This window comes from Equus caballus, chromosome 29, assembly GCF_041296265.1.
Source record: "Equus caballus isolate H_3958 breed thoroughbred chromosome 29, TB-T2T, whole genome shotgun sequence".
Taxonomy (NCBI): domain Eukaryota; kingdom Metazoa; phylum Chordata; class Mammalia; order Perissodactyla; family Equidae; genus Equus; species Equus caballus.
This window is the reverse complement of record NC_091712.1, coordinates 31,543,701-31,569,653: the sequence shown is the minus strand read 5'-3', so window position 1 is coordinate 31,569,653 and position 25,953 is coordinate 31,543,701. Positions and strand designations below refer to the sequence as shown.

Below are 25,953 nucleotides of genomic sequence, written 5' to 3'. Positions count from 1 at the left end.
GTGCTTTGCACATAATGATCAAGCTACCAAAATCCGGAAACAATCACCCTTTTGGCTGTTCATTACAACAAAGCTTTTTAATTCTCATTTTTAGGTTACTAACTGCTAATTCTCTGACAAGTTCTGTTACATCCCAACCACCCAATGGAAAATTCGTTTACCTGTACAGCATTTAAAAGTGAAAATTAGGGGGACAGCCTGGTGGTGCAGCGGTTAAGTGCGCATGTTCCACTTCGGCAGCCTGGGGTTCGCCAGCTCAGATCCCGGGTGCAGACATGGCACTGCTTGGCAAGCCATGCTGTGGTAGGCGTCCCACATATAAAGTAGAGGAAGATGGGCACTGATGTTAGCTCAAAGCTAATCTTCCTCAAAAAAAAAAGTGGAAATTATGCTTGCCATGTATACTCTCAGTCTGGAAAATTTCTCCTCCACTCCCCAAAAGGACTCCAGTTGGTAAGCGCCATTCTTTAAACACGCAAGATGTTTTGAATCAATTCATTTTAGTTAATTTTCAAATAATCTTTCTACAGCAGTTTTTTAGATACAATTTACACACAATAAAATGCCCAGATCTTAATTATCCTACTGGATGAGTGTGATGATCATATTCACCCACATAACTGCCACCCCAATCAAGATATGGGACATTCCCATCACCCCAGAAAGTTCTCTCAAACTGCTCTGCTATGGTTCCCCACCTCCACCGGCCATGCATAGGCAGCCACTTCTGCAGTGGGTTTCTTATTCTCAGGTGGCCAGAAAATGAGTCAAAAGTGATTTTACAATTTAAAGCTGATAAAATAACATTAAGAACTATACAGCCCATGTTGCCTCCAGGTGCTCCTAACACGCTTTAATCTTCTATCAACAGCTTGACTGCTAGGATAGGAAGGAGGGTCAAGACATTGAGTTGGGTTCAGTTAACAGTATAAGTGTTGATACAGTTTGCTAAGACATTGGCTATGCTTATGTGGATTAGTGATCTATTTTCTTTAAGTAGTTTTATACAGATTTTAAATAGGTTTTCTTCATACAGGAAACACTAATTTCACGTGGTGCCTCCTGTCCTTCCATTTCTGACACCAAAAGACGGCTAGAGCGTAGAGTGATCCGCACTTAAAAATACAAAGTTTACTAATTAAAAAACTTTTGATTATGCCAGATTCTTATTTTGGGTTCAAGTTCGGAGTTCGAGAAGCTAAATGTTGTTTCTTTTGTCCTAATCCAATATATTTAATTAAAAATTAGTGCATGGAAAGGGCCTCCGAGCGCTCTCTTCCTTCTTAGGATCCATTTACTCCAACAACTTTTCAGTGGTTCATTTTTCCCAGTTTTAGGAGATAGGTAATGATAATTCACACAGTTCTTACAAGAAAATTATGAGAAAGGCACTTTTAGGTTTTACTACCCTAAATGTGAGATACCACTAATATTAACAGTTTTACTTATAAACCCAAGTAGCCAATGCTGAGGTGTAGCATGAAAACAAAAAGTATGTGACCATACACAGCGCAACTCCTGGTTATTCTTAACCAACACGTCCACATCCTAGAGGGTCATTTTGTCTCACATTACAATCAATGGTGCACTGGCCTCCAAGGGTCAGAGTTCTGTTTTGGGGTGCATCGCTGCATACTTGGGTGCCAGTTCTTTGATCAGATTCACGTAGTCGGATTTTTCTGCGCAGGCCCTGCATTCTTCTCCCCAACTGTTCAGTATCTGTTTCAGCTCTGCTACTCTCATCTTCGACAGGTCCACTGAGGCCAAGTCCAGTTTCTTTTCTAAATGACAAAAAGGGAAAGCACAGTTTTTAAAAAACGAAAACAAGTATGAAAATGTAGAAAGGCAAATGGTGTTAGTTATCTTGGTGCTGATTGCCCTATGATCCGAAGTGGGGAATAGTTCCAATTTCTATGAAAACCAAGACATACATAAGGGAAATGTGGGACATACAAAGCTATTGGGAGAATTCATGTTCTATCAGATTTCTCTCCGCGGAATTAGACTTGCTTCAGAACAGGGGCCTCTGTATCTTTGCAGTGTTTGCTACCACTCCAGGGCTAAAATGAACAGCACTGCTTCCTCATTGCTACTGATAAGGCAAAAAGAAGGGAAGTGATAAAAGGCAATGCCTTGGAAGGGCCTTGTGTGTGGCCAACTGAAAACCATAGATAGTAATTAACTAGAAAGTTATGGTTCACTTTTTATACAAAGATATGTCTGCAGTGAAACAGATGAGCATACATATTACAAAGCACTATTGGGTTTTTAAACACAAATTTAAAGAAACTCAAACGTGAATAAGATTAGGAGCATTCTCACTGATCCTCAATTGTTTCAGATCTCTGCTTAAACTCACCTGATCCCCCCTGCTGGGATTACTGTATTATCAGAGGATTTGTTTACAGTCTTTTAGGGGACACCAACTTCTCTAATGCTGGGGCTTTGGTGCCAGCCAATCTGGCTCCTAACATCGTTGCCAGCAATACCCATCACCAACATCTAACTCCTCTAACAAAGCTACTCTTTTCCTGTTTACAGATTATCTGCAGAGAATGTCAAGAACTCAGCTACTTCTCTATTGCCAAGCCCAAAAATAGAAGAAAAATTAAGCTCATCTATAATACACTCATGATTGCAATTTCCCTATCAGAAAGGGGCAATTTTCCTCTTTCAAAGGAAAGTCTCCTTCTCCTTCCTCAAGACCAGGTGTCTGTTTGAACATGGAGACAACATTTAAGTTTACTTATTAAACAATTAGTGGCAGCCCAGGACTTCTCGTGCAGAGTCCTTTCCCTTTTTTTCCCTGCATAATGGAATGTAGCATTTAAAACCTTTTAACAACCTAACATCATTGTCAAGTGACTTATCAAGCATTTGCAATAAGCATACTCTAATTCAAAAGTGAATTTTATACCTAGGAATAAATTTAACCAAGGAGGTGAAAGATCTATACACTAAAAACTATAAGACTTTGATGAAAGAAATTGAAGAGGACACAAGGGGAAAGATATCCCATGTTCATGCATCAGAAGAATTAATATTATTGAAATGTCCATACTACCCAAAGCCATCTACAGATTCAATGCAATCCCTATCAAAATTTCAATGGCATTTTTTACAAAAGCAGAAAATCTCAATTTGTATGGAGCCACAAAAGACCCCTCACAGCCAAAGCAATCCTAAGAAAGAAGAACAAAGCTGGAGGCATCACACTTCCTGATTTCAGACTATATTACAAAACTATACTAATCAAAACAGCATGGTACTGTCATAAAAACAAACACACAGACCAATGGAACAGAATAGAGAACCCAAAAATAAACCTTGCTTATGTGGACAACTAATATCGGACAAAGGAGTCAAGAATACTCAACGGGGAAAGAATAGTATCTTCAATAAAGAGTGTTTGGAAAACTGGATAACCACATGCAGAAGAAGGAAACTGGACCCCTATCTTATACTACTGAAAAAAATTCACTTGAAATGGATTAAAGAGTTAAATGTAAGGCCTAAAAAAAATCCCAGAATAAAATACAGGAAAAAAGATCCTTAACGTTGGTCTCAACAACGAATTTTTGGCTACGACATCAAAAGTACAAGTAACAAAACAAAAATTAACAAGTGGGACTACATCAAACTAAAAAGCTCCTGTACAGCAAAAGAAACCATGGACAAAATGAATGGGAGAAAATATTTGCAAATAATATATCTGATAAGGGACTAATGTCTAAACTATATAAAGACCTCATACAATTCAATAGCAAAAAAAATCCAAACAATCTAATTAAAAAATGGGCACAGGAAGTGAATAGACATTTCTCCAAAGAAGACATACAAATGGCCAACAGGTACATGAAAAGGTGCCCAACATCACCAATTATCAGGGAAATATAAATCAAACCACAATGAGATATTATCTCACACTTGTTAGAATGGCTTTCATCAAAAACACAAGAGACAAGTGTTGAAGATGATGTGGAGAAAAGGTAACCCTTGTACCAATGCAAATTGGTACAGCCACTATGGAAAACAGTTTGGAAGTTCCTTAAAAAATTAAAAGTAGAATTACCACGTGATCCAGCAATCCCACTTCTTGGTATATATCCAAAGGAAAGGAAAACAGGATATTGAAGAGGGAGCTGCACTCCCATGTTCATTGCAGCATGATTCACAATAGCAAGGATATGGAAATAACCTAAGAGTCCATCAACAATTGAATGGATAAAGAAGATGTGGTATATATACGCAATGGAATATTTTATTCAGCCATGAGAAAGAAGAAAATCTGCCATTTGCAACAATATGGATAGACTCTTGAGGACATTAAGCTAAGTGAAATAAGTCAGACAGAGCAAGACAAATACTGTATGATATCACTTATACATAGAATCAAAAAAACTGAACTCATGGAAACAAAGAGTAGAATGGCAGTTGCCGGGGACAAGGGGGTGGGAGAAATGGGAGATGTTGGCAAAAGGGTACAAACTTCCAGTTGTCAGATGAATAGGTTCTGGGCATCTAATATACAGCATGATGATTATGGTTAATAATATTGTATTATATGTTTGAAAGTTGCTGAGAGAGTAAATCTTAAATCTTCTCATCACAAAAAAGAAATGGTAATGATGTGATGATGGAGGTGTTAGCTAATGCCATGGTGGTAATTATTTTGCAATATATAAGTGTATCAAATCAACACATTGTACACCTTAAACTTACACAATGTTCTATGTCAATTGTATCTCAATAAAGCTGGAAATAAATAAATAAAAGTTGAATTTTAAAGCCTTTTTTTTATTTCGAGCGTCAGCTGCACTCTGTGCTCCAGAGACCCTTACCTTTTTACAGTGATCTCTATTCTTTTAAAAACAGAGCAAGCAAGAACTTTCAGGTCAAAAACCAAATGACAACTTCCTAATTGAAAACATAATCCGAATCTACACTTATCTTGTTGGTTAATTTCATGGCTTACTTGACAGGCTCCCTTTAAAAGCAGAAGCTTTTATAGCCCAGATTATTAATATCCTACAGCTCGTAGGCCCCTGTTCAGTCTCAACTTTCCTGCCAACAACAAGCTGGGAAGAAGAAGTTAGAACTAGTGTTCTATTCAAGATAAACCGTTGAAGGAGAAAAATACTTTCTTGCAAGTATCGATAGTTTCTTTGAGTTTTTCCAGAGAACTTGGCACCTGCCATTAATTTTAAAAGGGGGAAAATTTCTATGATACCTTAAAACTGCAAGGAAAAGGTCGACACCAACCTAGCTCATGGCTCCCCAAGGGCCTCTAGTGGCCAGCATTGCCAAAACATTAGTAAGTGTTCATTTTTTCTCAATAATATCTGATTAATTTTTCTGTTATTCAAGGAGCCCAGTAAGACCCTTGGCACATAGTAGATGTTACTCAAAATAAATTTGTTCGATGAAAGAATCAGTACAGGTTTGTCCCTTTTGTGAATATTGTTTATATGGAGTCAGTGGTTCCTGCCTCTACTTCATTCCTGGGAAGCCAATAAAAGAGATGCATGCCCCATAATTACTAGCCTGGAAGTTAGGGCCCGCCCTTGGCAAATTGGGAAACAGGTTGTCTTTGGTATCTTCCAGCTTTAAATTTATTTAAAGCCAGCTATATGGCTATAGTGCATCAGCATATTACACAGCTATGTTGGAAAATCAGACTAAAATAATTCAGAGTTGGGTGCTAATTACTTAGGTAGTTTACAGTACTACGGGTATGTAACATAAAATAATGGCTTAAGCAAAAGAAATGGGTCTAGAGCCGGCCCAGAGGCATACCGGTTAAGTTTGCACGCACTGCTTCAGCAGCCCAGGGTTTGCCGGTTGGAATCCTGGGTGCGCACCTAGCACCGCTCATCAAGCCATGCTGTGGCAGGTGTCTGATATATAAAGTAGAGGAACATGGGCACAGATGTTAGCTCAGGGCCAATCTTCCTGAGCAAAAAGAGGAGGATTGGCAGCTGACGTTAGCTCAGGGTTAATGTTCCTCAAAAAAACAGGAAAGCAAGCAAGCAAGCGAGCAACAAATGGGTCTTTTCTGGTGGAATTTCAGGTGCTAAGGATGGGCTTAGGGAGGCATCCCCCAGCCTTGTATCATACCTAATCAATCTACCCCAAAGGCCGGCCCAGATGCAAATTCTCAGTGTAAGAATAGCTCTATGTATGTGAAATTTACATGGCCAAAGATAATATTTTAAATAGGACATCCCCTTCCTTTCCTTGCTTTTTTATTTTGGGCACCCTTGATACAGCTATTTCATCAGGGAAAACCTGATTTGATGTGAATAACCTATTTCCTAACATTTAAAACTGGCAGAATGACAGACAAATCTAGGAAGAAAGATATGGTCACATTTAAAACTTCAAAGTCCTTACACCACCTTTGAATCTTTTGTGTTAAGAGGTTACCAAAAGCCAAATCGTTATGAGCAGCTGCTCACTTGATCTTTTGAATCTTTCCTTGACGTACATGGTCAACATTGCCTTGGTAATTTAAGAGTTTGAATTTTGCTATTTGGGTTGACAGTTTTACCTAATGCTGGTTGTGCCAGTATTCATTTCTCTTCCCCAAAAGAAGCTCCAATGGCACTCACCATTCAGCAGCCCAGCAACTTGTTTGCAAATGGAGAATTCCTTTCCTTCTAAAACTGACTTTTTAGAAACACAGCCTATGTTTATCGAATAGGCGATACTTTGGACATTTGGGGGGAAAACACTGGACTCCATTATACCGTATTTCAGCTCACAGATCTGGCTGTCCATCTTCTTCAGCTTCTCACAAATTTTCACTGCAGGCATATGCACACTCATTGGGCGTATGACCTCGCTTAGGATCTTGGTGGCTGCATCTTTTGTTGCTCCTAGATAATAGCACTGAAGGAGAATGGAGAAAATTTAGTGTCCCAGACACTGAAAAAAGCAAGTTATGTAGTTTCAAGAAGCAAGAAAGAGGTTAACCTAGTTTTTGTGGCCCAGCTATTCAATTTTAACCCCTGCTGACTAAGACACCAGGAAACAAATGACTCCATTCCCATGATCATCCTAATTAGAAGTGCTCTACAATCTACGTGATGCTCCAAGACTAATCAGAAGAACCAACATTTGCTAAGTCTTTCTCTGTGCCAGGCACTGGTCTCAGGGTTTTAAAGTTATGAACTTATTTCTCACAACAATCCTATGAAGTAAGCGCTATTATCATCCCCATTTTATACCCAAGCCAACTGGAGGTCACCCCAGTAGCAAGTAAAAGAGATGGAATTCAAAAATCTAGCATTTGGTTCTAGAATCCTTGCCCTTTTCCGTCACACTATACTGCCTTTTAAGCTACCTGACCTAGCATTTTACGATTAAAAATATAAAACTTAATGGCACAAATAAATGCCAAGAGTTTCACAAATGTGTCAGTGGTGCACAGTCAACAATGCAAATTTAACCAGAAAATTGAACAGGACAATTTTAGGCAACATGAATTGGCCTAAAATTGTCTTTAGTGACGTAAAACAGTATATTGAAACAAGTCATCTACGTTTACTCATGAAACACTGTTACCACAAAATACAGATACTTCCTTAGTTATGTATAAATAATGATATGAAATGTTTCGATAGGCTTGACTGTTTTGGTAAGAAACGAAAAGTCTACCACTCTTAACTCAGACCGTAAATTCTCATTAGGAATTCAATTGTATAATTTCATTTAGGAAAACATGGAATTGGCAGCCTGTAGTTTATTCAGAAAGCAAAATGAAACCAGATACATTCTAGATGAATATGCACATGACCACATTTCACTGAAAGCTTAATTTCTGCTTGCTGTTTACAATGAACATGCTTGAGGCAGGCATCTAAACAGGAGAACGTTAAGTCCAAGATGAGAAATGAAACTATTAGCAGTTTTCTTCAAGCACAAGGGAAAAATGAAAGGTGAAAATTGACCATACCAGGCGGTGTTCTTTTCCTTTGACATCCAAGCAAAAGTCGATCAATTCTTTTTCTATGGTGTCCAGAGAAAAGCTGACTCCTCTGGTTATTAAGGAGTTATAAAATCGGTTCAAGAATTCCTTACATACTAGAAGGAACAAAAAAATGTATTTATGTACAATATAACCACCCCTACACCTGCATATATGTTCCACTCACCAAATAAAAAATTAAGCATGATTCAACAAATTGTGACAACGGATTCAAATAATAAGCAAGAATGGTTTCAGGCCATTGGGGCCTTGAGTAATATGAGCTTATTGAATCAATCAATCTTTGGAACTAAGTTCCACCTAAAATGAGAACTTTCCTATGAAATTTGGCTAACCCTAAAAGAAAATATGGCTTTCTATGGGATATGATGCTTGGGACAGCTTAAAGCACAGAGTAAAATCTGAATATGTATCTTGAATGAGGCCTCTTGGTAGTCTGCCTGTGTCTATATGTTCCATCACCATGAACCTGAAATGAAATACCAATTTGAGCAATCATATTCAATTCCGGGGTCCAGAGCAAGGGAAGAGATGGAGCTCAAGAGAGGCACAGGCAATAACAACAAACGTAGCTCACATCTGTTGGGTGCTTACAGGTGCTGGTACTGTTCTAAGCTCTTTATCTTTATTAACTCATTCAATACTCACAACGGAGCTGCAACACAGATACATTCCTACCCTCATTTTACAGATGAAGAAACTTAGTCAAAGAGAGGCCAATTGATGTGCCCAGTGAGTGGTAATGAGGGAACTAGATCCCAGGTGGTCTGACTCTGGGCCCACACTCTCATCCATTAGATTACTCTGCAGTAGGAGGAGCCTGCCTTCCCACATTGCTTTCCCAATTGGGCAAGTGTCTAGCCCTCGCAAGCAGAGAGGCTTATGCTTGCAAACAACAGCCCTGATATTAGAAAGAGACCTCTACAGAAACATAGCAGGGAAGAGAGGAGGGTGCTCAGGCCCTTGGTTCTCTCTATCCTTCCTCTTGATTCATGGTATTAACTAAACCCAGGTAATGTGCTCTGTCCCCAATGCTCCAATAATCAGGTGTCTTGTCTATCTGTCTGATAAATGAGGCAAGATCTACAAGTCACTCGAATACACAAACTAGATACCTAAAGTAATTTAAACTATGCTCGTTGATTAAATTAATTTATTCAATGAATAAGGATTTATTGATTACTTTCTATATACCAAGCACTATAGAATTACTGAAGGATGCACTTCAGGAAGAAGGGGACAAAATCCAGAAAGGAGGATCAGGTTATAAGAAGTGATGGTGAGAAAAGAAAATGGCACATGGGAGAAAAATCTAAATACAAATAAACTATATAAACAATAATAATGAACATGTAGGAGTACAAACATAAGGTAAAACGAAAATAAAGACAATCCTAAAACATAAGATGGGAAATAAAGGAGAATTCAAGTTCAGCTTCCCAAGATCCTTCATCATCGTAGAGGAAGGTAGGGAAACATTACTGTTGTCATATTAATTTTTAGCCAGTTAAGCATGTTAAAAACGTAAGGGTAATAACTAAAAAATATAAATAGATTGCTGCTAGGTCAATATTGGTGAAGGGCATGGGGAGGGATTTTTAAAACATTGTCAGTCTACTCGAAGGCAGGAAAGGGGAAAAAAGAGAAAGAAACAGCACAATAAGATTTTCTATAAACTGACAAAATTAAGTGGGAGAAATAAATCCAAATATATCATTAATCATAATATACATAAATATATTAAACTTGAGCTTATATTTTTAACATAACTATCAAAAATCCAACTACATGCTACTTATAGGCATTACATAAAAAGTGTGAGACTACAGAAAGGGGTTGAAAAAACAAACAGCAACAACAAAATTAAGAAATTTAAAAATGAAAAGATATGCCAGGAAAATGCTAACCAAAATCTGGTTTAGCTATATAAAGCATTATTGGGGATAACAAAAGTCACTACTAATCATAAAATGGACTATTCACCAGAAATACAAAAAAAATTGAACTAGTATACAGCCAATGACAAAGCCTAATAATATAGAAAACTCTAATAGAATTATAGGAAGAAATCGACAAATTCACAACAAGGGTGATTTAACACCCTTTCATCCATTATTTGATCAAATCGACCAAAAGTTAATAAGGGCATTAAAGATTTGAACAAGACTATTCACAAGCTTGACCTAAAACATATATGGAACCCTTCTCCTCTAAATTAGAGAATTCTCATTCTTTTCAAGAAAATATTGAATATTTCCTTAAATTTTCCAGATATTAAGCCAAAATGCAAATCTCAAGAAGTACCAAAAACCCTGTATGAAACAGACCACATTCTCTGAACATAATTAGAAACTAGTAACGCAAATAATAATGATCCACCCAGTGTCTGCTCCCCAGATGCCTGGAAACTTTCAAATACACACTTCCAACTAACCCATGGGTCAAAGAAAATGTAGTAATGGAAATGCGCAACTTTTAATACTTAATTCCAATCAAAGTATTATATATAAAACTTAAGGAATGCAGCTAAGGCAGTACATAGAAGGCAATTCATAACATCAAATGTATACCTTTCAAAAGAAAAAAATGGGAAATTAATGAGTGAGCATTCAACTCAAGAAGTTTCAAAAAGTATAACTATATAAACCAAAAGAATGTAGAAGATATTAAATAATAAAACAAAAGAAATTAATTAATTAGAAAAAATAAAGATCAATAAACCCAACAGCTGGTAAAAATAGACAAGTACCTAGCAAGAAAAAAGTGATAAGTTAAAGAATTGTCAAGTGATAAATCAAATAATATACAGTCAACCAAAGAACAAGTAAGAATTCTCAATAATTAAAAATATGATAGCTAAAATTAAAGAAAAAACTCAACACAGGATTTATTTAGGAGATAAGGTTGAAAAAAGAAATCCTCAGAAAGTAAACCAAAAATCAAAGAGGTGGAAAATGGGTAATAAAATTTAAGAAATTCAGGAGGCCAAATACCTAAATAATATGAGTTCCAGACAGATATAATAGGAGAGCAAATTTTCAAAGAAACAATACAGGAAATATCCCCATTACTGGAAACATGAATATTTGGATTGCTAGACCTCCAATAGTTGAAAAATATCAATACCAAAGCACAAAAATCAAGAATCTTTAGAACACTTGTGAAAAAGAAAAGATTCTACAATTTTGCAGAAAGCAAAAAAACAGTACTAATATTGTTATTATTAAACAATTACAAAGTAGAATATCATTAGATTTCTTAACACTGGAAGGTAGAAGAAAATGGGACAATGTCACCAAAATTCTGACAGAAAAAACATTTTCAATCTAGAATTCTATAAGACAATCAAGCTGTTAGTTAAAAAGTACAGGTAAATAAAGATATTTTCAACATTCAAGATCTCAAAATTTTACTCTTATCAACTGTTTTTCAGGACCCTAGTCTTCACCAAAATAGAGGAATGAACCAATGAAGGGCTGACATGGATTCCAGGAAACAAAGGCTAAAACACAGGAAGGAGGTAAAGGAAATTCCCAGGATGGCAGGGGAGGGAGCCCAAGGATGACAGCAATGGAGCAGCTGGAGAGAAGCCCATCCAGATTAAAGCAGGAGCAGAGTCCCAGGAACTATGTCACCAAGAAGAAAATGAAACGAATAGAATACCTGACATAGTTAATGTGTTCAGAGATGATTTTCAGTTGTCAAAAAAAAAGAAAAAAAATGTGGCGATGAATTAATGATTAGAACAAACATTAATCAAAGAAAGTATTGAGGTCAGAATTAATTCAAGGGGAGAAAGATGTCCATGAAAGATGAAGTCTTGGTGCACTAGATAACCCAGCATTGAGTAGTATTTACATGGGCACAACAATGTAAACTGTAAAATAGATATTTACCCAAAATGGTGATATAAACATATGTGAAATGGGGGAGATGTATCTGAGTGGATATAATAGATCTAAAACTTTATTTTCCATAGTAGGAAGGTAATAGATATCAAAAACTGGAAAACTGAGAACAAGCATTTTAAGCAATTTATTTAGGTTAATAAAAATAGGTTTCAGATGAAACAGCTGATATATTTGGGAGGCACTAAATAGAGAGGAATGAGGAGGGGTCTAACATTTTTCAACATAGACCCCCCAAAAAAATGTACATTTTAAATTTGTCTGTAGACATGACGTTTTGGTAAAAAATGTAAATTATAGAACATTCTTAATAAAAAGGAAGACATTACAGAGAGCATAGAAACTTTAGAAATCATAAGAAAACACCATAAAAAATTTTATTTCAGTAAATTAGAAAATAGATAACATGAACAACATCCTAGAATAGTATAACAAACAAAAATGGATCCAAACAAAAATAAAAACTTGAACAGTCCTAAAAATCATTTAAAAAATTGAATCAGTGTTTAAAAATCTACTGGAGAGAAAAGGGCCAAGTTACCAAAACTATCCTAAATAAACTGTCACAGAGAAAAAAAAACAGGAGAGAAAACAAAAGAAAAGAAATCTCCCCAGCTTTTAATGAGATCGATTAAACCTTGATATCAAAAACAGGCAAGGACAACAGGAGACAAAAATTATTGGTCAACTTCACTTTTGAAAACAAAATGCCCATTAAAAAAAATCATAACCGAGTAAGAATCTCATTAGTTGCCAAGATGGTTTAAAATTAGAAAATCTATTAATGTAATTTATTATATGATCATCTCAATAGATGTATAAGTATTTGATAAAATCTAATTTCTGTCCAGGATTAGAGCAAAAATACATGTACAGATAATTAGCAAACTAGAGATAGAAGGGAACTTCATTAACTTGATAAAGGATATCTACCAAACCCTATAGCAAACGTCCTACTTAACAATAAAGCCGTCCTTTATCACCTCTTGTATTTGACACTGGACACTGTTTCAGCTAGTGCAAAAGACATCTATTAGAAAGGGAAAAGCAAAATTGCCATGACTTGCAGATAATATGATTGTCTATGTAGAAAATCCAAGAGTCAGAAGTACATTTTTAATAATGAGAGTATTATGCAAAATTGCTGAATATAAGATTAATATAGGAATAAACAATGAGAAACTGAAAATTTAAAATAAGATATGATTTACAATAGTGACAAAAATTCTAGGTAAATAGGAATAAATTTAATGATATATATATGAAGACTTTGAAGGAAACGCTTACAAAACCTTATCAAAAGACCTAAAAGTAGACCTAAGAAATGGGAAGAGATGCCATGTTCATGGATGGGAAGATTCAATATTATGGACGCTTATTTTTAAGTAGATCTATAAATTCAACGTTGTTCCAATCAAAATCCCAATAAGATTTTTATAGATTTGACAAGCTGATCCAAAAATACGTATTAAAAAAACAAGAGCAAATGAAAGCCAAGAAATATTTGAAGAAGAAAAAGGAGTTTGGGGAGTGGACCTTAACAGTATGGAGACTTACTTCTAAAGCTACAGCATTTAAAATACTGCAGGTCTTGGGGCTGGCCCCCTGGCCAAGTGGTTAAGTCCGCGAGTTACGCTGCAGGCCGCCCAGTGTTTCGTTGGTTCGAATCCTGGGCGCGGACATGGCACTGCTCATCAAACCACGCTGAGGCAGCATCCCACATGCCACAACTAGAAGGACCCACAACGAAGAATACACAACTATGTACCGGGGGGCTTTGGGGAGAAAAAGGAAAAAAATAAAATCTTTAAAAAAATAAATAAATAAAACACTGTAGGTCCAGCACAGATCTAGACAAAAGAGCAATAGATCAACACAGTGAGTCTAGAAACAAAACCACATCTAGAGGAGCTTGGTATAGGACAGAAGTGATGCTAAAAATCAGTGAAGGAAAAATGGACTAGTCAATAAATGGTACTAGGACAACTTACAACAGAAAAAGGTAAACTTAGACGTCTACCTAACACTACACACAAACATGAATCCCAGGTGAATAACGACATATGGGAAGAGCATCACTATAAAACTTTTAGAAGAAAATATAGGAAATTATCTTTGTTATATCAGGATAGAGAAGTTCTTAAGATACCAAGACACAGATCATGCATTTGCGTACATCAAAATTAAACATTTTGTGGTGCAAAACAAATCATAAACAAAAGAAAAGAAAAGCCACAGACTAGAGGAAGATATTTACAACTTATATAACTGACAAAGGATTAAGATCCAGAATACATGAAAAATCGCTATGGTCATAACCCTTAGGTGCAGTCATTAACAATGACTTTAACCTCTGCATAATCTCCATTGAAACATCCCATCATCTGTCCATCACCTCATCTGTCCAGCTCATGTCCTCTACGGTCCCAGTGCCAACAATTCTCTGACACCACCAGGTCATACAATCCATTAATTCTTCCACCTTTTCACCATGCTTCTTTACCCAGCTTAGATTTTGTGGTTCAATAATATAATCAGTCCTGTGCATACACATTCATCTCCCTTGCATCTCTCTTCTTTGCTGTACTGACCCAGCAAAACCCTAATCCTGGTTAAAACCAACGGTCCATCCACTTTATACCTATGCTCCCTAAACTTGGCTGGAGGAAATAGCACAGTCATGCTCACTGTTCTCACTTTAAATTTATGACCGCTAATTTCAAGTGAGCCATCAAGGCTGCCCAACAATCCTACTACGTTGACCTCACTCACACTATATTCCACTCCCAAAATGGCTATTGCACAGCTGCTCTCTCCTCAGACTTAGTCTAGCACCTCCACCCCATCCTCTCCCCACCTGATGATCTTGCTTCCTCATTCTCTGAGAGAAAAGAAGAAGCACCAGGAGAGGACCCTCACCTGCTTTGCCACCGCACCTACCACACCTGTACCTACATATTCTCCCTTAATTCTATGAATGAACTGTGACAACCCTTCCACTTGCTAAGGAGATCCTATCAACTCTAGCTCCTGTGCTTCTGACCTCTCTCTCTCTCTCCTGATACATTCCTATTAGCTTGCAACATGCTGTTACTTCTCACTTCTTCAGAACAAGGAAAACCTCTCTCAGCCCCACATCTCCCCACCCCAAACACCATCCCATTTCTCCACTCCTTTTTAAAAAAAATTCTAAAATAATTTTTATACTTGTGATTTCCAAGTTTCTTCTCTCTCCCTCTCCCACCAGTTGAAAGTTAATGAGTTATAAAAGGTTTGTTGTAAAAAACAGTGTCTCTTGCCTTTCCTTCCCCATATCCCCCCAACTCAAAACTTTCTCTTTCAATCATTTTAGCTGATTCCTTTGGAATTTACAAATTATTTTTTATGTTGGGGAGCCAGAGGGATGAGTTGCAATGGCTATATTATTTTTTAAATTTTTTGCAAGGAAAGATTCACTGACATCTGTTGCCAGTCTTCCTCTCTTTTTTTCCTCCTCAAAGCCCCAGTACATGGTTGTATATCCAAAATGTAAGTCCTTCCAGTTCTTCTATGTGAGCCACCACCACAGCATGGCAACTGACAGACGGGTGGTGTGGTTCCATGACTGGGGAACCAAACCTGGGCCACTGAAACAGTGAGAACCAAATATTAACCACTAGGCCATCAGGGCTGGCTCTGGAATTTATAAATTTTAAGTACAGGCCTACCTCGGAGATATTGCAGGTTTGATTCCACACCATCACAATAAAGCAAATATTGCAATAAAGCAGGTCACGTGAATTTTTTGGTTTCCCAGCACATAAAAAGTTATGTTTACACTATACTGTAGTCTATTAGGTGTGCAATAGCATTATGTCTGAATAAACAATGTAAATACCTTAATTAAAAAATACTTTGTTGCTAAAAAATGCTAACCATCATCTTTAGCAAGTCATAATCTTTTTGCCAGAGTGGGGAGGGTCTTATAAAAAAACGCAGTATTGGGGCTGGCCTGGTGTTGTAGTGGTTAAGTTTAGCATGCTCCACTTCAGCAGCCAGGTTCGCAGGTTCAGATCCAGGGCGTAGACCTACACCACTTGTCAGTCATGCTGTGGCAGCAACCCACATATAAAGTGGAGAAAGCTTGGCACGGAAAGATTAGCTCAGGGCAAATCTTCCTCAGCAAAAAATGAAAAAAACCCACAATACCTGGGAAGTGCAATAAAGCAAAGCAGAGTAAAACAAGGTACCCTGTTTGTATGTGAGCCGGCACCACAGCATGGCCACTGCAGAGTGGTGCAGCTCCGTGCCTGGGAACTGAACCTGGGCTGCCAAAGCGAAGTGTGCCAAACTTAACCACTAGGCCACCAGGGCTGGCCCAGATGTGGGTTTCTTTTTATCTATTATTGGACTTCTTGAATTTGTGGATTAGAGTCTTTCTTCAGTTCTGGCAAATTCTCCGCTAGTATCTCTTCAAATATTGCTCCTGCATCATTCTCTTTCTTCTTTCCTTCCAATTAAACATATGTTGGCTTGTCTCATTCTATTCTCCATGTCCCTTAGTCTCTCTTCCTTATTTTCATTCTTTTGTTGCTCTGTGCTGCATTACATATAATCCTTCTAACTTTTCTTCTAGTTCATTGGTACTCAGATTGTGGTTCTTGGTCCAACAGCATAAATATCACCTGGGAGTTTGTTATAAATAAAGAATCTCTGGTCCCCTCCTAGATCAACTTTAATGTGCATACAAATCATTTATTAAAATTCAGATTCTAATCTTTAGGTCTGGAGTGGAGCCCAAGATTCTGCATTTCCAACAAGCTACCAGGCGAGGCCAAGGCTGCTGGTACGAGGACCACGAGGAGTAAGGCTCTAGTTCACCCATCTCATCAATGGCTCTCTATATTCTACTAGTAAATCTGTTCATTGCATTTTCAATTTTGAGTTTTTCTTTTATTTCTAGAAGTTCTCTTTAGTTCTTTTTCAAATCTGCTAGTGCATTTCTCAGAGTTTCCTATTTCCTGTCTTTTATATCTTTAAATGCACTAAACGTAATTGTTTTACGGTCCGATAATTTCAATATCTAAAGCCTTCGTACGGTTCTGCTTTTGATGTTTCTATAGCTTCTTGCCCGTGGTGCCTTGTTTCTTTGTGTGCTTGCTTATTTTGTCCCGCATGAGACTCATAGTTCTTGAAACATATGTGTGGAGATGGAGGTGCCTTATTTCCGTAATAGATTTGTGTTTGTATTTATCAGGTCTAGGGGCTACTAGCCAGGGAGTGCTTTAAACTAAATTGATAGCTTGATGTTTTTTGGACCCCCGATGTGAATTTTAGCTGCAAATCCAAGTGAGGGACTTCTTGTGGTCATAATCTCTCAGAGATGTAGCTATTTCTGTCTTCTATCCTGCTCAATGTCAAGGAAGTTTTCCTTATAGTCCTCCTTGGATAGGGATGGGTTAAGTTTATCACTTGTTCAACCTTACTCTCATGGAGTAACCCTTTGGGAATTCCAGACTAACAAGGAAGAGTCTCCTAGTAGACAAACTCCCCACTTAAAACAAATCTTGGGCTTTGACTTCTGTCCTCCTCAGCAAAGATCATCTTTACTCTGACTGGCAAATATCCTCAGGGCAAAAGGGCTGTAAGCTCAGTTTACCTCTCAGGATGGCTTCTTTCCCTTCAATTTTGCCATCGTAAACTTTGTATCTTCTCAGCTCTTTGGTTCTTTTACTATGTCTTTATATTTTGTCCTGCATTGTCAGTATTTCTTGGCCAGAAGATTGCTATAAATCTGATCCACTAGATTCCTAAAATATGAACCAGCGTGATTCTTTGAAAATGACAGACAGAGCATGCTGCTTCATCTGCTCAGAACCTTCCTGTGGTTTTCCATATCACTCAGAGGATGCTCCAAAGTCCCACAATGTCCTGCAAAGCCCTGGGTGACCTGACTCTCCACTGCCTCTCAGCCCCCAGCTTCTGTCATCTCTCCCACTTCAGCCACACTGCTCTGTCCCCAGCTAGGCACCTAGCTTAGGTGTTAAGTATGCATTTTTTGACTGAATAAACGAACTCTTAAATATCCGTAAGAAAAACAAAGTCCAATAGAAAAAAGTTAAGTTGATAATATATGTACCCCATGACTCAGCAATTCTTATTCTATGATCTAGAGAAATTATCACACCTGTGCTCAAGGGGACACGTATGAGAATATTCAGAGCAGTGTTGTTTAAAATTACGTAGCAGTGGGGAAAAAAACCTAACTGCCCTTCAAAGGGAGAATAGATAAATAAACTGTATCTCATTCATAATGTGGAATTCTAGAGATGAGTTTAAAAGAATGCACTTCATCTATAGTTATCAATATGCACAAATGCCCAAATATAATGTTGAGTGGAAAAAGTTGCAAATGAATATGTACAATGTACAATTTCTATAGATCTAAGATCACAGAAAATGCATAGATTATTTGTGGATACATACATTTATAGTAAAGGTTCTCAAAAAATAGATGAGAAGTATACCTTTACTTCAGAACAAGTATTTCCTCTGTAAAGGGGGGGAAAGATAAGAGAAAAAGAATCAGACGTAGGCAGCTAATTTTATTTTATGAGAGAGAGAATTGTAGCAAATATATTAACATTTAATCTGGATGCTAAGCATATATCATATAAATATTTTTCTGTATGTTTGAAATACCTCCTAATTTATTTTAAAAACTTATCATAACATCTTTGACTATCACAGAAACTCCCAACATGCTCAATAAAATATTTGGCAATATTAATGAAATTGAATTAAACATTTTTAAGTGAAATCATAGTTCAATTAAGCAATTATTAGCCAGAACCCAAAAGGAGAAAATGGTATTTGAAAAATATAACAATGCCACCTGCAGGAAAAAAAGCTACAACTTTTTCAAAAAGATAATGATAAAATGTTTAAAATCAGGTTTGTTGAATTATTAAACTATCCATGGGATAGGAACATTATTTTCAATAGTTCCATCTACACCTTCTAGAACAGAAGTCAGTCCCCACTATCTGGTCCAGCTTAATTTTGGAGGAAAAAAAAGACACCAGATTATTGGGTGTTACCAGGACTAAGGGAGATTTCTACCCAGGTATGTAATACGTGTTATAATGAGTTAAGACTTTAAGAACAGCCAGAACTTCTTGAATAATTTGTATCCTACTTCATTGTTCCAATTTTATTTTTAACGTTGCCTTAAATAAATGAGTTTCCAGCACCACACTCAGAAGGCAGTATAGGCAGTGACTCAGTGCTTGGGCTCTGAAGTCAGACTCTCTGGGTCCAAATCCTGGCTTTACTACCTACTAGTTGTGTGACTTGCTGCCTTTCATTATTGAATCATCTGTCTGTCTAATTGCCATTCCTTTGAAAGCAATCAGTCTTTTTTTTTTTTTCTGGCTGTGTTTAAGATTTTTTCTTTTTTTCCTTTGTGTTTTGCAATTCTCCTATGATATGATTAGATATTAATCAGATATTTTTATTTATACTCTTTGGAGTATATTGGACTTGCAAATCTGTGGATTGATGACTTTCATCAGTTTCAAAAGAATGAGCTATTATCTCATTTGCTCTCCGCATACCCTCTCTCTGCTGATTCTGGAAGTCCAATTAACCTATGTTGGAATTTTTCTTTTTATCCTCATTGCTCCTTTCTTTCATATTTTTTTATGTCTTAATCTCTTAGTGACATTTCTTCAATCTTTCAACTTGCTAATTCTTTTCTCAACTCTGTCTAATATGCTGTTAATCCATTAATTTCTATTTTGTTTCTTTTCCAAATATGGTCGCACATTTTTAATAGCCTCCTGCTCTTTATTCATATTTTCAATCCTTTCCTGTATTTCTTTAAACATAATAAACATATTTTATACCCTGTGCCTGATAATTCCAATACCTGAAGCCTTTTCAGGTGTGCCTCTTCTGTCTCTTGTCTCAACTAGCTGTTGCTTATGGTGCCCTTCTTCCCCGTGGCTTTATAGCTTTTCTGAATGTGAGCTTTCTTTCTTAGCACTTTGTGGGAATTCTTTGAAGACTGGATTGAAGGTGGATTCTTGTAGGGAGGACTGACATTTGCTGATCCCTGCTTGAAACCCCTTTAAACTAAATTCTCAGTTTCAGATGTTTCAGATCAGCCAGGTAGAGTAAATTTGGGCCTCAACCCATATGTGAGCTAGATTGTGTTTATGAGTCGTGTGGAGACATTTTTGCTTTTCCTTTTACTCAGTAAAAAGTTCAAATAGTACAATTCCTTTTAGTCCCTAAAGATGATAGCAGAGTCCTGATTATTTCCAGTTCAGCTTTTATGATAAAAGTCTAGCTCTTTGGGACTCAAAATTAATTGGCAGGAGGATCCACTATTGCACTCCCAACTTGGGAAGACCCTGAACTTTGTCTTCATTCTCTTCATTTTACCAAAGCCATGAAAACCTAAGCTCTCAGATCACCTGTGAGGCAAATGCCCTCAAGGCAAAAGCCAGCTTTGGGGTTCCTTTCACCTCTTTTGGTTCCCAATTTCACTTTGGTTTGGGCCTCTGGGTGTGCCTTACGCACATACACTCAAAAATATTTTTATGTTTTTATTTTGTCCAGCATTTTTAGTTGTTTTCAGCTGGAGGGCCAGTCACGTCATCTCTTAGAGTTTGAAGTTATATTTGTTTCTAATGCTATTAACAGGAACAGAACACCAAATGTAATAGCCAGGCATTCATGGTTTTAACGAATATTTATTGAGCAATTAGTAAGTGCCAGACAGTATTCTAGATTCCTCAGATTCAAGAATGAAGAAAACAAAGTTTTCATCCTCAGGAATTACATTCTAGTGAACAAATAAAAGTATCTTGTGGCTATGAAGAAAAATAAACATAGTAGGGGCGATAGAGGGTGACAAGGTAATAGTATTTTCCTAAATGGGGTGATAAAGGCACAGCCTGTCAGATAAAGAGGTATCTGAGCAAAGACCTTAAGGAAGTGAGAGAACAACTTAAGTGGACCGCTTGGGAAGAACTCTCCAGGCAGAGGGAAGAATAGTGCAAAGGCTTTGGTGTAGGAACATCCCTGGTGGGTCCAAGAACAGTGAGGGGGCCAGTGTGGTGGAAGTAGAGTGGGTAAAAGGGAGGAAAGCAGGAAATGAGGTCAAATAGGCAGGTCATCTACGGCTCCAAAGCCATGGTAAGGACTTTGGGTCTTACTCTGAGAAGGGAAGCCATTATAGGTTTTGCGTAAAGGAGTGCAGTCTTCTGATGTTATTTTTAAAGTATACCTCTGGAGGCTGTCTGAAGAACAGGTGGCAGGAGAGAAAGTATGGAAACAGGGAAACCAGCTCGGAGGGTCTTAAAATAGCTGCACATCTTGGACCAGCATGGTAGCTCTGAGGTGAGGAGAAGTGGTTGGATTCTGGATACATTTTGAGGGAAGAGCCAAAAGAATTTGCTAATGGATTGGATGTGGCATGTGAGAGAGAGAAAGAGAGAGACGTCAAGGATGACTCTAAGGATTCTGGCCTGAGAAAGCGGAGAATGGAGTCGCCGTTTGCTCAACTGGGAAGACCGCAGGAGAAGCAAGTGTGTGGAGACAAGCAGGAATCCAGTCTTGACACGTGAAGTCTGAGATACTTCTAGACATCTGTGATGATTAATTTTCTGTGTCTATTTGGAGGGCGTTTTTGAATGAGATTGACATTTAAATAAGTGAATTGTGGGTAAAGAAGATTGTCCTCCATGATGTGGGTAAGCCCCATCCAATTAGTTCAAGTTCCGAATAGAACAAAAAACTGGCCTTCCCAAGCAAGAGGGAATTCGTCAGCAGACTGCCTTCAGACTTCATCTGTACCATCAGCTACCCTAGGTCTGCAGTCTGCCAGCCCCCACTGCAAATTTTGGACTTCTCAGTCTCCATAATCAGGTGAGGCAATTCCTTAAAATAAATCTCTCTCTCCCTCTCTCTCCTGTTGGTTCTGCTTCTTTCAAGAACCCTAACTAATACAATATCCAACTGGAAACAGTGAGAAGCAGCTGGATACATAACTCTGGAGTTCAGGGGTAAGGTCTACATACATAAATTTGTAAGTCATCAACGTTCAAACGGTATTTAAGAGAAGGGACCAGAGAATAAGGAGATGTGGAGAAGAGACATGGTTTCAGGTCTCAGTCTTGTGAAACTTATTGTTTAGAACTTGGGAATATGAGAAAGAACCAGAAAAAGTCTAAGAGGAGCAGCCAGTGAGGTAGGGTGAGAACAAAGGGTGAGTGACCGTGTCCAGGATGACAAGTGAAGAAAGCGTTAAAAGGAGGGACCAACTGACTGATCAGCTGTGTTAAGTGCTACTGATAAAATATGAAAAATGAGACATTTGCCAATGTGTATTTTCTTAGTTTAATTAGAAAATATACTAAGCGTGCAAAGGAGATGCCTGCCACAATAATCAATGCTACAAGTCAGCAGAAACTATCATTAGTCTCGCAGTGACCTCCAATTCTCATCTATAAAACAAACCCAGTGCTGAAATGCCTCATAGCTCTTACTCTATTCCCACAATACACCTTCATATGATTTTATACTTCAACTGTTGCTCTGCCATTATATTACCTAGATAATGAGAGTTGGGAATTCTAACTTGTACTTTTAAAGATATACTTTTGACTCAGTAAAAGTTACGTAAAATCCTATTGCAGCATGTATGCATACATTCCTTCAACAAAACTGAGTGCCCTACTATACGCCCCACACTGTGGTAGCCGCTGGAGATGATGTGGCGAGAGAAACAGTCTTGACTTTGAAGGAGTGTACACATGGAGGTGACCAAAACAATTACTAAACACTACAGGAAGGGGAGGCAGATACCTAGAGGAAATTGGGAGACCACTGAAAGATATTAAGTAAGGGAGTAACATGATAACCCTGCCAGGGGACTAGAGAGGAGGAAGAAAGGTGGCAGGAAGGGTGCTGTTTTGGCAGTAAGGAAGGTAAAAATGGTGAAAGTCTGTAACAAGGCATTGGAGCTGGGGAAGGAGAAAGGAGCAGAGCCAACAAGAAGGTAGAATCAGGGACACAATGATTGATGGGCATAGGGGATCAGGGAGAAAAGAGAAGCGTAGTCTAGTTGACCAGGTAGATACTGACACTGGAAGCATAACAGGTTTTGGAGATTGAGAAGGGGAGGAGCTGATGACCTTGGTGTATGACTGTTGAATTTAAGGTATATGATATCTAAGTGGGGATGTTCAGTAGTCAATCGGGTGCAAGGTCTGGGACTCTAGAAAGGAGGTGAATTGGATATAAACATTTGGGATTAATCAGACTACAGGCAGGTCGATTCTGATTGCACAGAAGACTGTGTATACTGAGAAGGGCGTGCAGAAGACAGAACTCTGGAAAATTCTAACATTGAAGCCATGGCTAGAGAATTAGAAGCCCACAAAGACACTATGAACAAGTGGGCACAGAGACAGGAAGCAAAGGCAAGAAGCAGCAGTGTCATAGCCATCAAGAGACGGAAGTTTCTGAAAGAGAAAGAAGTCAGCAGTGTCCCACGCCACAGAGAAGTCAAGATCAGAATGGAAATACGAAGAGAATAATCTCACCATAAATCACCTAACAAACTGTAATCTAAAGTTCCTGGCATGTGTTTATTGCTATAACCAGATAACCACACTCTTTTTATTTGTGTTGTGGGTTTTTGTTTATTAAAAATAGTCCCATGAGCAAATCTATAATTATTTCAAACTAAAAAGTTTTAAAAAATAGTCTCATAATACAATCCTTTTAAACAGATCCAGAAACATTTACATTCTTTTCAGTAAGTCTCCCGTGACATACAACAGGACTCAGAAACTTAAATATTCACAGGGGTCAGGCAGGTAAAATGAACGGGGAAAGCAATTTGAGTCTAGGAAAAACAACCAAAACCTGGAAAACACATGTCCTTTCCGAAAGGAGCAGCCACAGCCAATTCCCACTACATGGACGTATGGGCTAGTCTTGACAGGTCACTTGGTTTTTCAAGAAAAACCAGAAATTTGAATTCTTTAATATGAAGTTTCCCACTTTTAAAATGTAGCCAATTAATTTGTGTTTTTCAAAATACTTTGTGACCTTAATAAAATTCATCAAATTGATCAATAGGTCCCAGGTGGCTCATGGACTATCAGTTTTTTTAACTTTGCCCTAAAATACGTATGTATGTGTATATATATATATGTATATATGTGTGTGTGTGTGTGTGTGTGTGTGTATATATATACACACATAAAGCATTTTAATCATATAAATTGAGGGGATAGTAAGTGGCTAATGCTGAGGTTCAAAAGCAGTAATTGAGCCAGATCTAGAATCCAGTTCTTCTTATTCTAAAACTACTATTTCCTTCACTGTGATTCTACAACTTCTGTATCTAACAAACGGATATATACTCCCAGGTTAGTGAGACATGAAAGTTAATAATCACCATATGCTGTAATAAATTCAGAAAAGATGGCATAAGCTTCACATTTAATTGATCCAGACGCTTTGACACTTCTGAAATGTTTTTAGGTAGACCCTCCAGGAATTTAAATTACTGAGGACTAATCAAACCAATTGTTCATGCCTCACATATTCTGCTTTAAACGTACAGGACACAGTTATAAGAGATCTTTAAACATTGTAACTTAGTTGCATAAATATATCTACAAAAAGTTTAAAAATAACATCACATCACTATTTTACATTTCTGATGAAAAGTTTCATTATTGCAGGACTGATAGAAAACTGGGCTCCAATTATGAAGACTTTATTTAGTTATAGTACAATCTATACTCATCCCTTCATTCACCATATATTGTGAACCTTACAATTTTCTGTTAAGGACAGATTCGCAAGCTCAAGGAAGGATGGGAGGGATATACATTTAAACTAATTTCAATGAATGAAACATCATTGTAAGTGCTACAGTAGTCCACAAGGAAAGGGCTAGCATAGCTAATTATCTTCTTTGATCTTGTTAACAGCCCTTTGAAGTAGGTATCATCGCGCTGATTTTGCAAGAACCAGGTGCCAGCGTGACCTCAAAGCCGGAGGGCTTGCTGGGACCTAGACCCACGTGTTCTGACTGCAAGTCCACAGCTGAGACTGTGAACAGAAAAGCAATCACTCTTTTGTGTTCCTCCTCATTCTAAGGAGTTAACGATCTCCTTTGTAAAGCAACTTTTCTCTGTAAAGTCTAATAAATGTTAGTTATGTCCTCTGATTTAAGCTACCTCAACTCAATCACAGACAACTTCTCAGGTTTTATTTTCCTTTTGGGAGTTACAAACTAATTTGAACTTGAAAGACATCGCCTGCACAAGGGGAGGCAAGTCTCGACGGTTAGGAGCAGCACAATCAATTTGGCGCCAGAGTCGTCTGAATCTAGATGTGTTTGCATAAAATCGAATCCAAATCCAAACCCCCCAGCTTTGATTGCGGCAGCTTAAATTAATAGTCACATCCCGGGCCTGGCTCGAACTTTTGCCCAGGCTTGGGCGAAGGCGATCGGAAACTAGGGATAGGGCCTGCGTTTCCTCTGTGACATGTTATTTATAGCCAGCGCTGGGAGATGCCAAAGCCCACAACAGCTGCGCTGCAGCGCGGTGCCGCCGCCATGCAAGCAGGTCTCACACCGCTCACCTTCACAGTCGGCCCCTGGCCGCCCCCCGGCCTCCTGGCCCCGCGCTGGCACCGGGTTAAAGACCCAAAGCCCGGCGCAAAAGGCCACCATCGCGGCTGGGTTCGTGCACCACATGCTGAGCCCGCAGCCCCAAACACCTCGCCCACCTGCGTCCACCGACAGCCGCGCAGCTGTCGCCGGGGGCTGCGCGGGGACACAGGAAAGCGAGCCGCGTGGTTGGAAAAAATCTGCCGGGTGTTGCTAGCACAAACGACGCAACTCAATCCCGAGTTTCTATTGGCTCTCACGAAAGGGGCAAAGAACGGGGTGGGGCGAAGGAGCCCCTTCCTGTCCCTCCCCGACTGGCGCGTGCGCTCTATCGCGCGCGCCGTGACGCTCCAGCGGGGCGGAGAGAGACG

General features: G+C 38.3%; 1 protein-coding gene across 1 annotated transcript; it reads right to left on the bottom strand.

Moving 5' to 3' along the window:
- Positions 1 to 483: 483 nt before the first annotated feature.
- Positions 484 to 25,884, bottom strand: CDNF (cerebral dopamine neurotrophic factor). Its single transcript, XM_001498567.5, has 4 exons — positions 25,555 to 25,884; positions 7,958 to 8,085; positions 6,750 to 6,891; positions 484 to 1,781 (listed from the first exon to the last, which is right to left on the bottom strand). The coding sequence occupies exons 1-4, from the start codon at positions 25,667 to 25,669 to the stop codon at positions 1,603 to 1,605; spliced, it is 564 nt and encodes a 187-aa protein (XP_001498617.3). The 5' UTR covers positions 25,670 to 25,884; the 3' UTR covers positions 484 to 1,602.
- Positions 25,885 to 25,953: the final 69 nt, after the last annotated feature.

Coding starts and splice junctions, on each gene's coding strand:
- CDNF (XM_001498567.5), bottom strand. CDS start 25,669: ATGTGGTGCACGAACCCAGCCGCGATGGTGGCCTTTTGCGCCGGGCTT. Junction 6,892..7,957: donor AAGGAAAAGAACACCGCCTG/GTATGGTCAATT, acceptor ATTCTCCTTCAG/TGCTATTATCTAGGAGCAAC. Junction 1,782..6,749: donor GATCTGTGAGCTGAAATACG/GTATAATGGAGT, acceptor TTTGTCATTTAG/AAAAGAAACTGGACTTGGCC.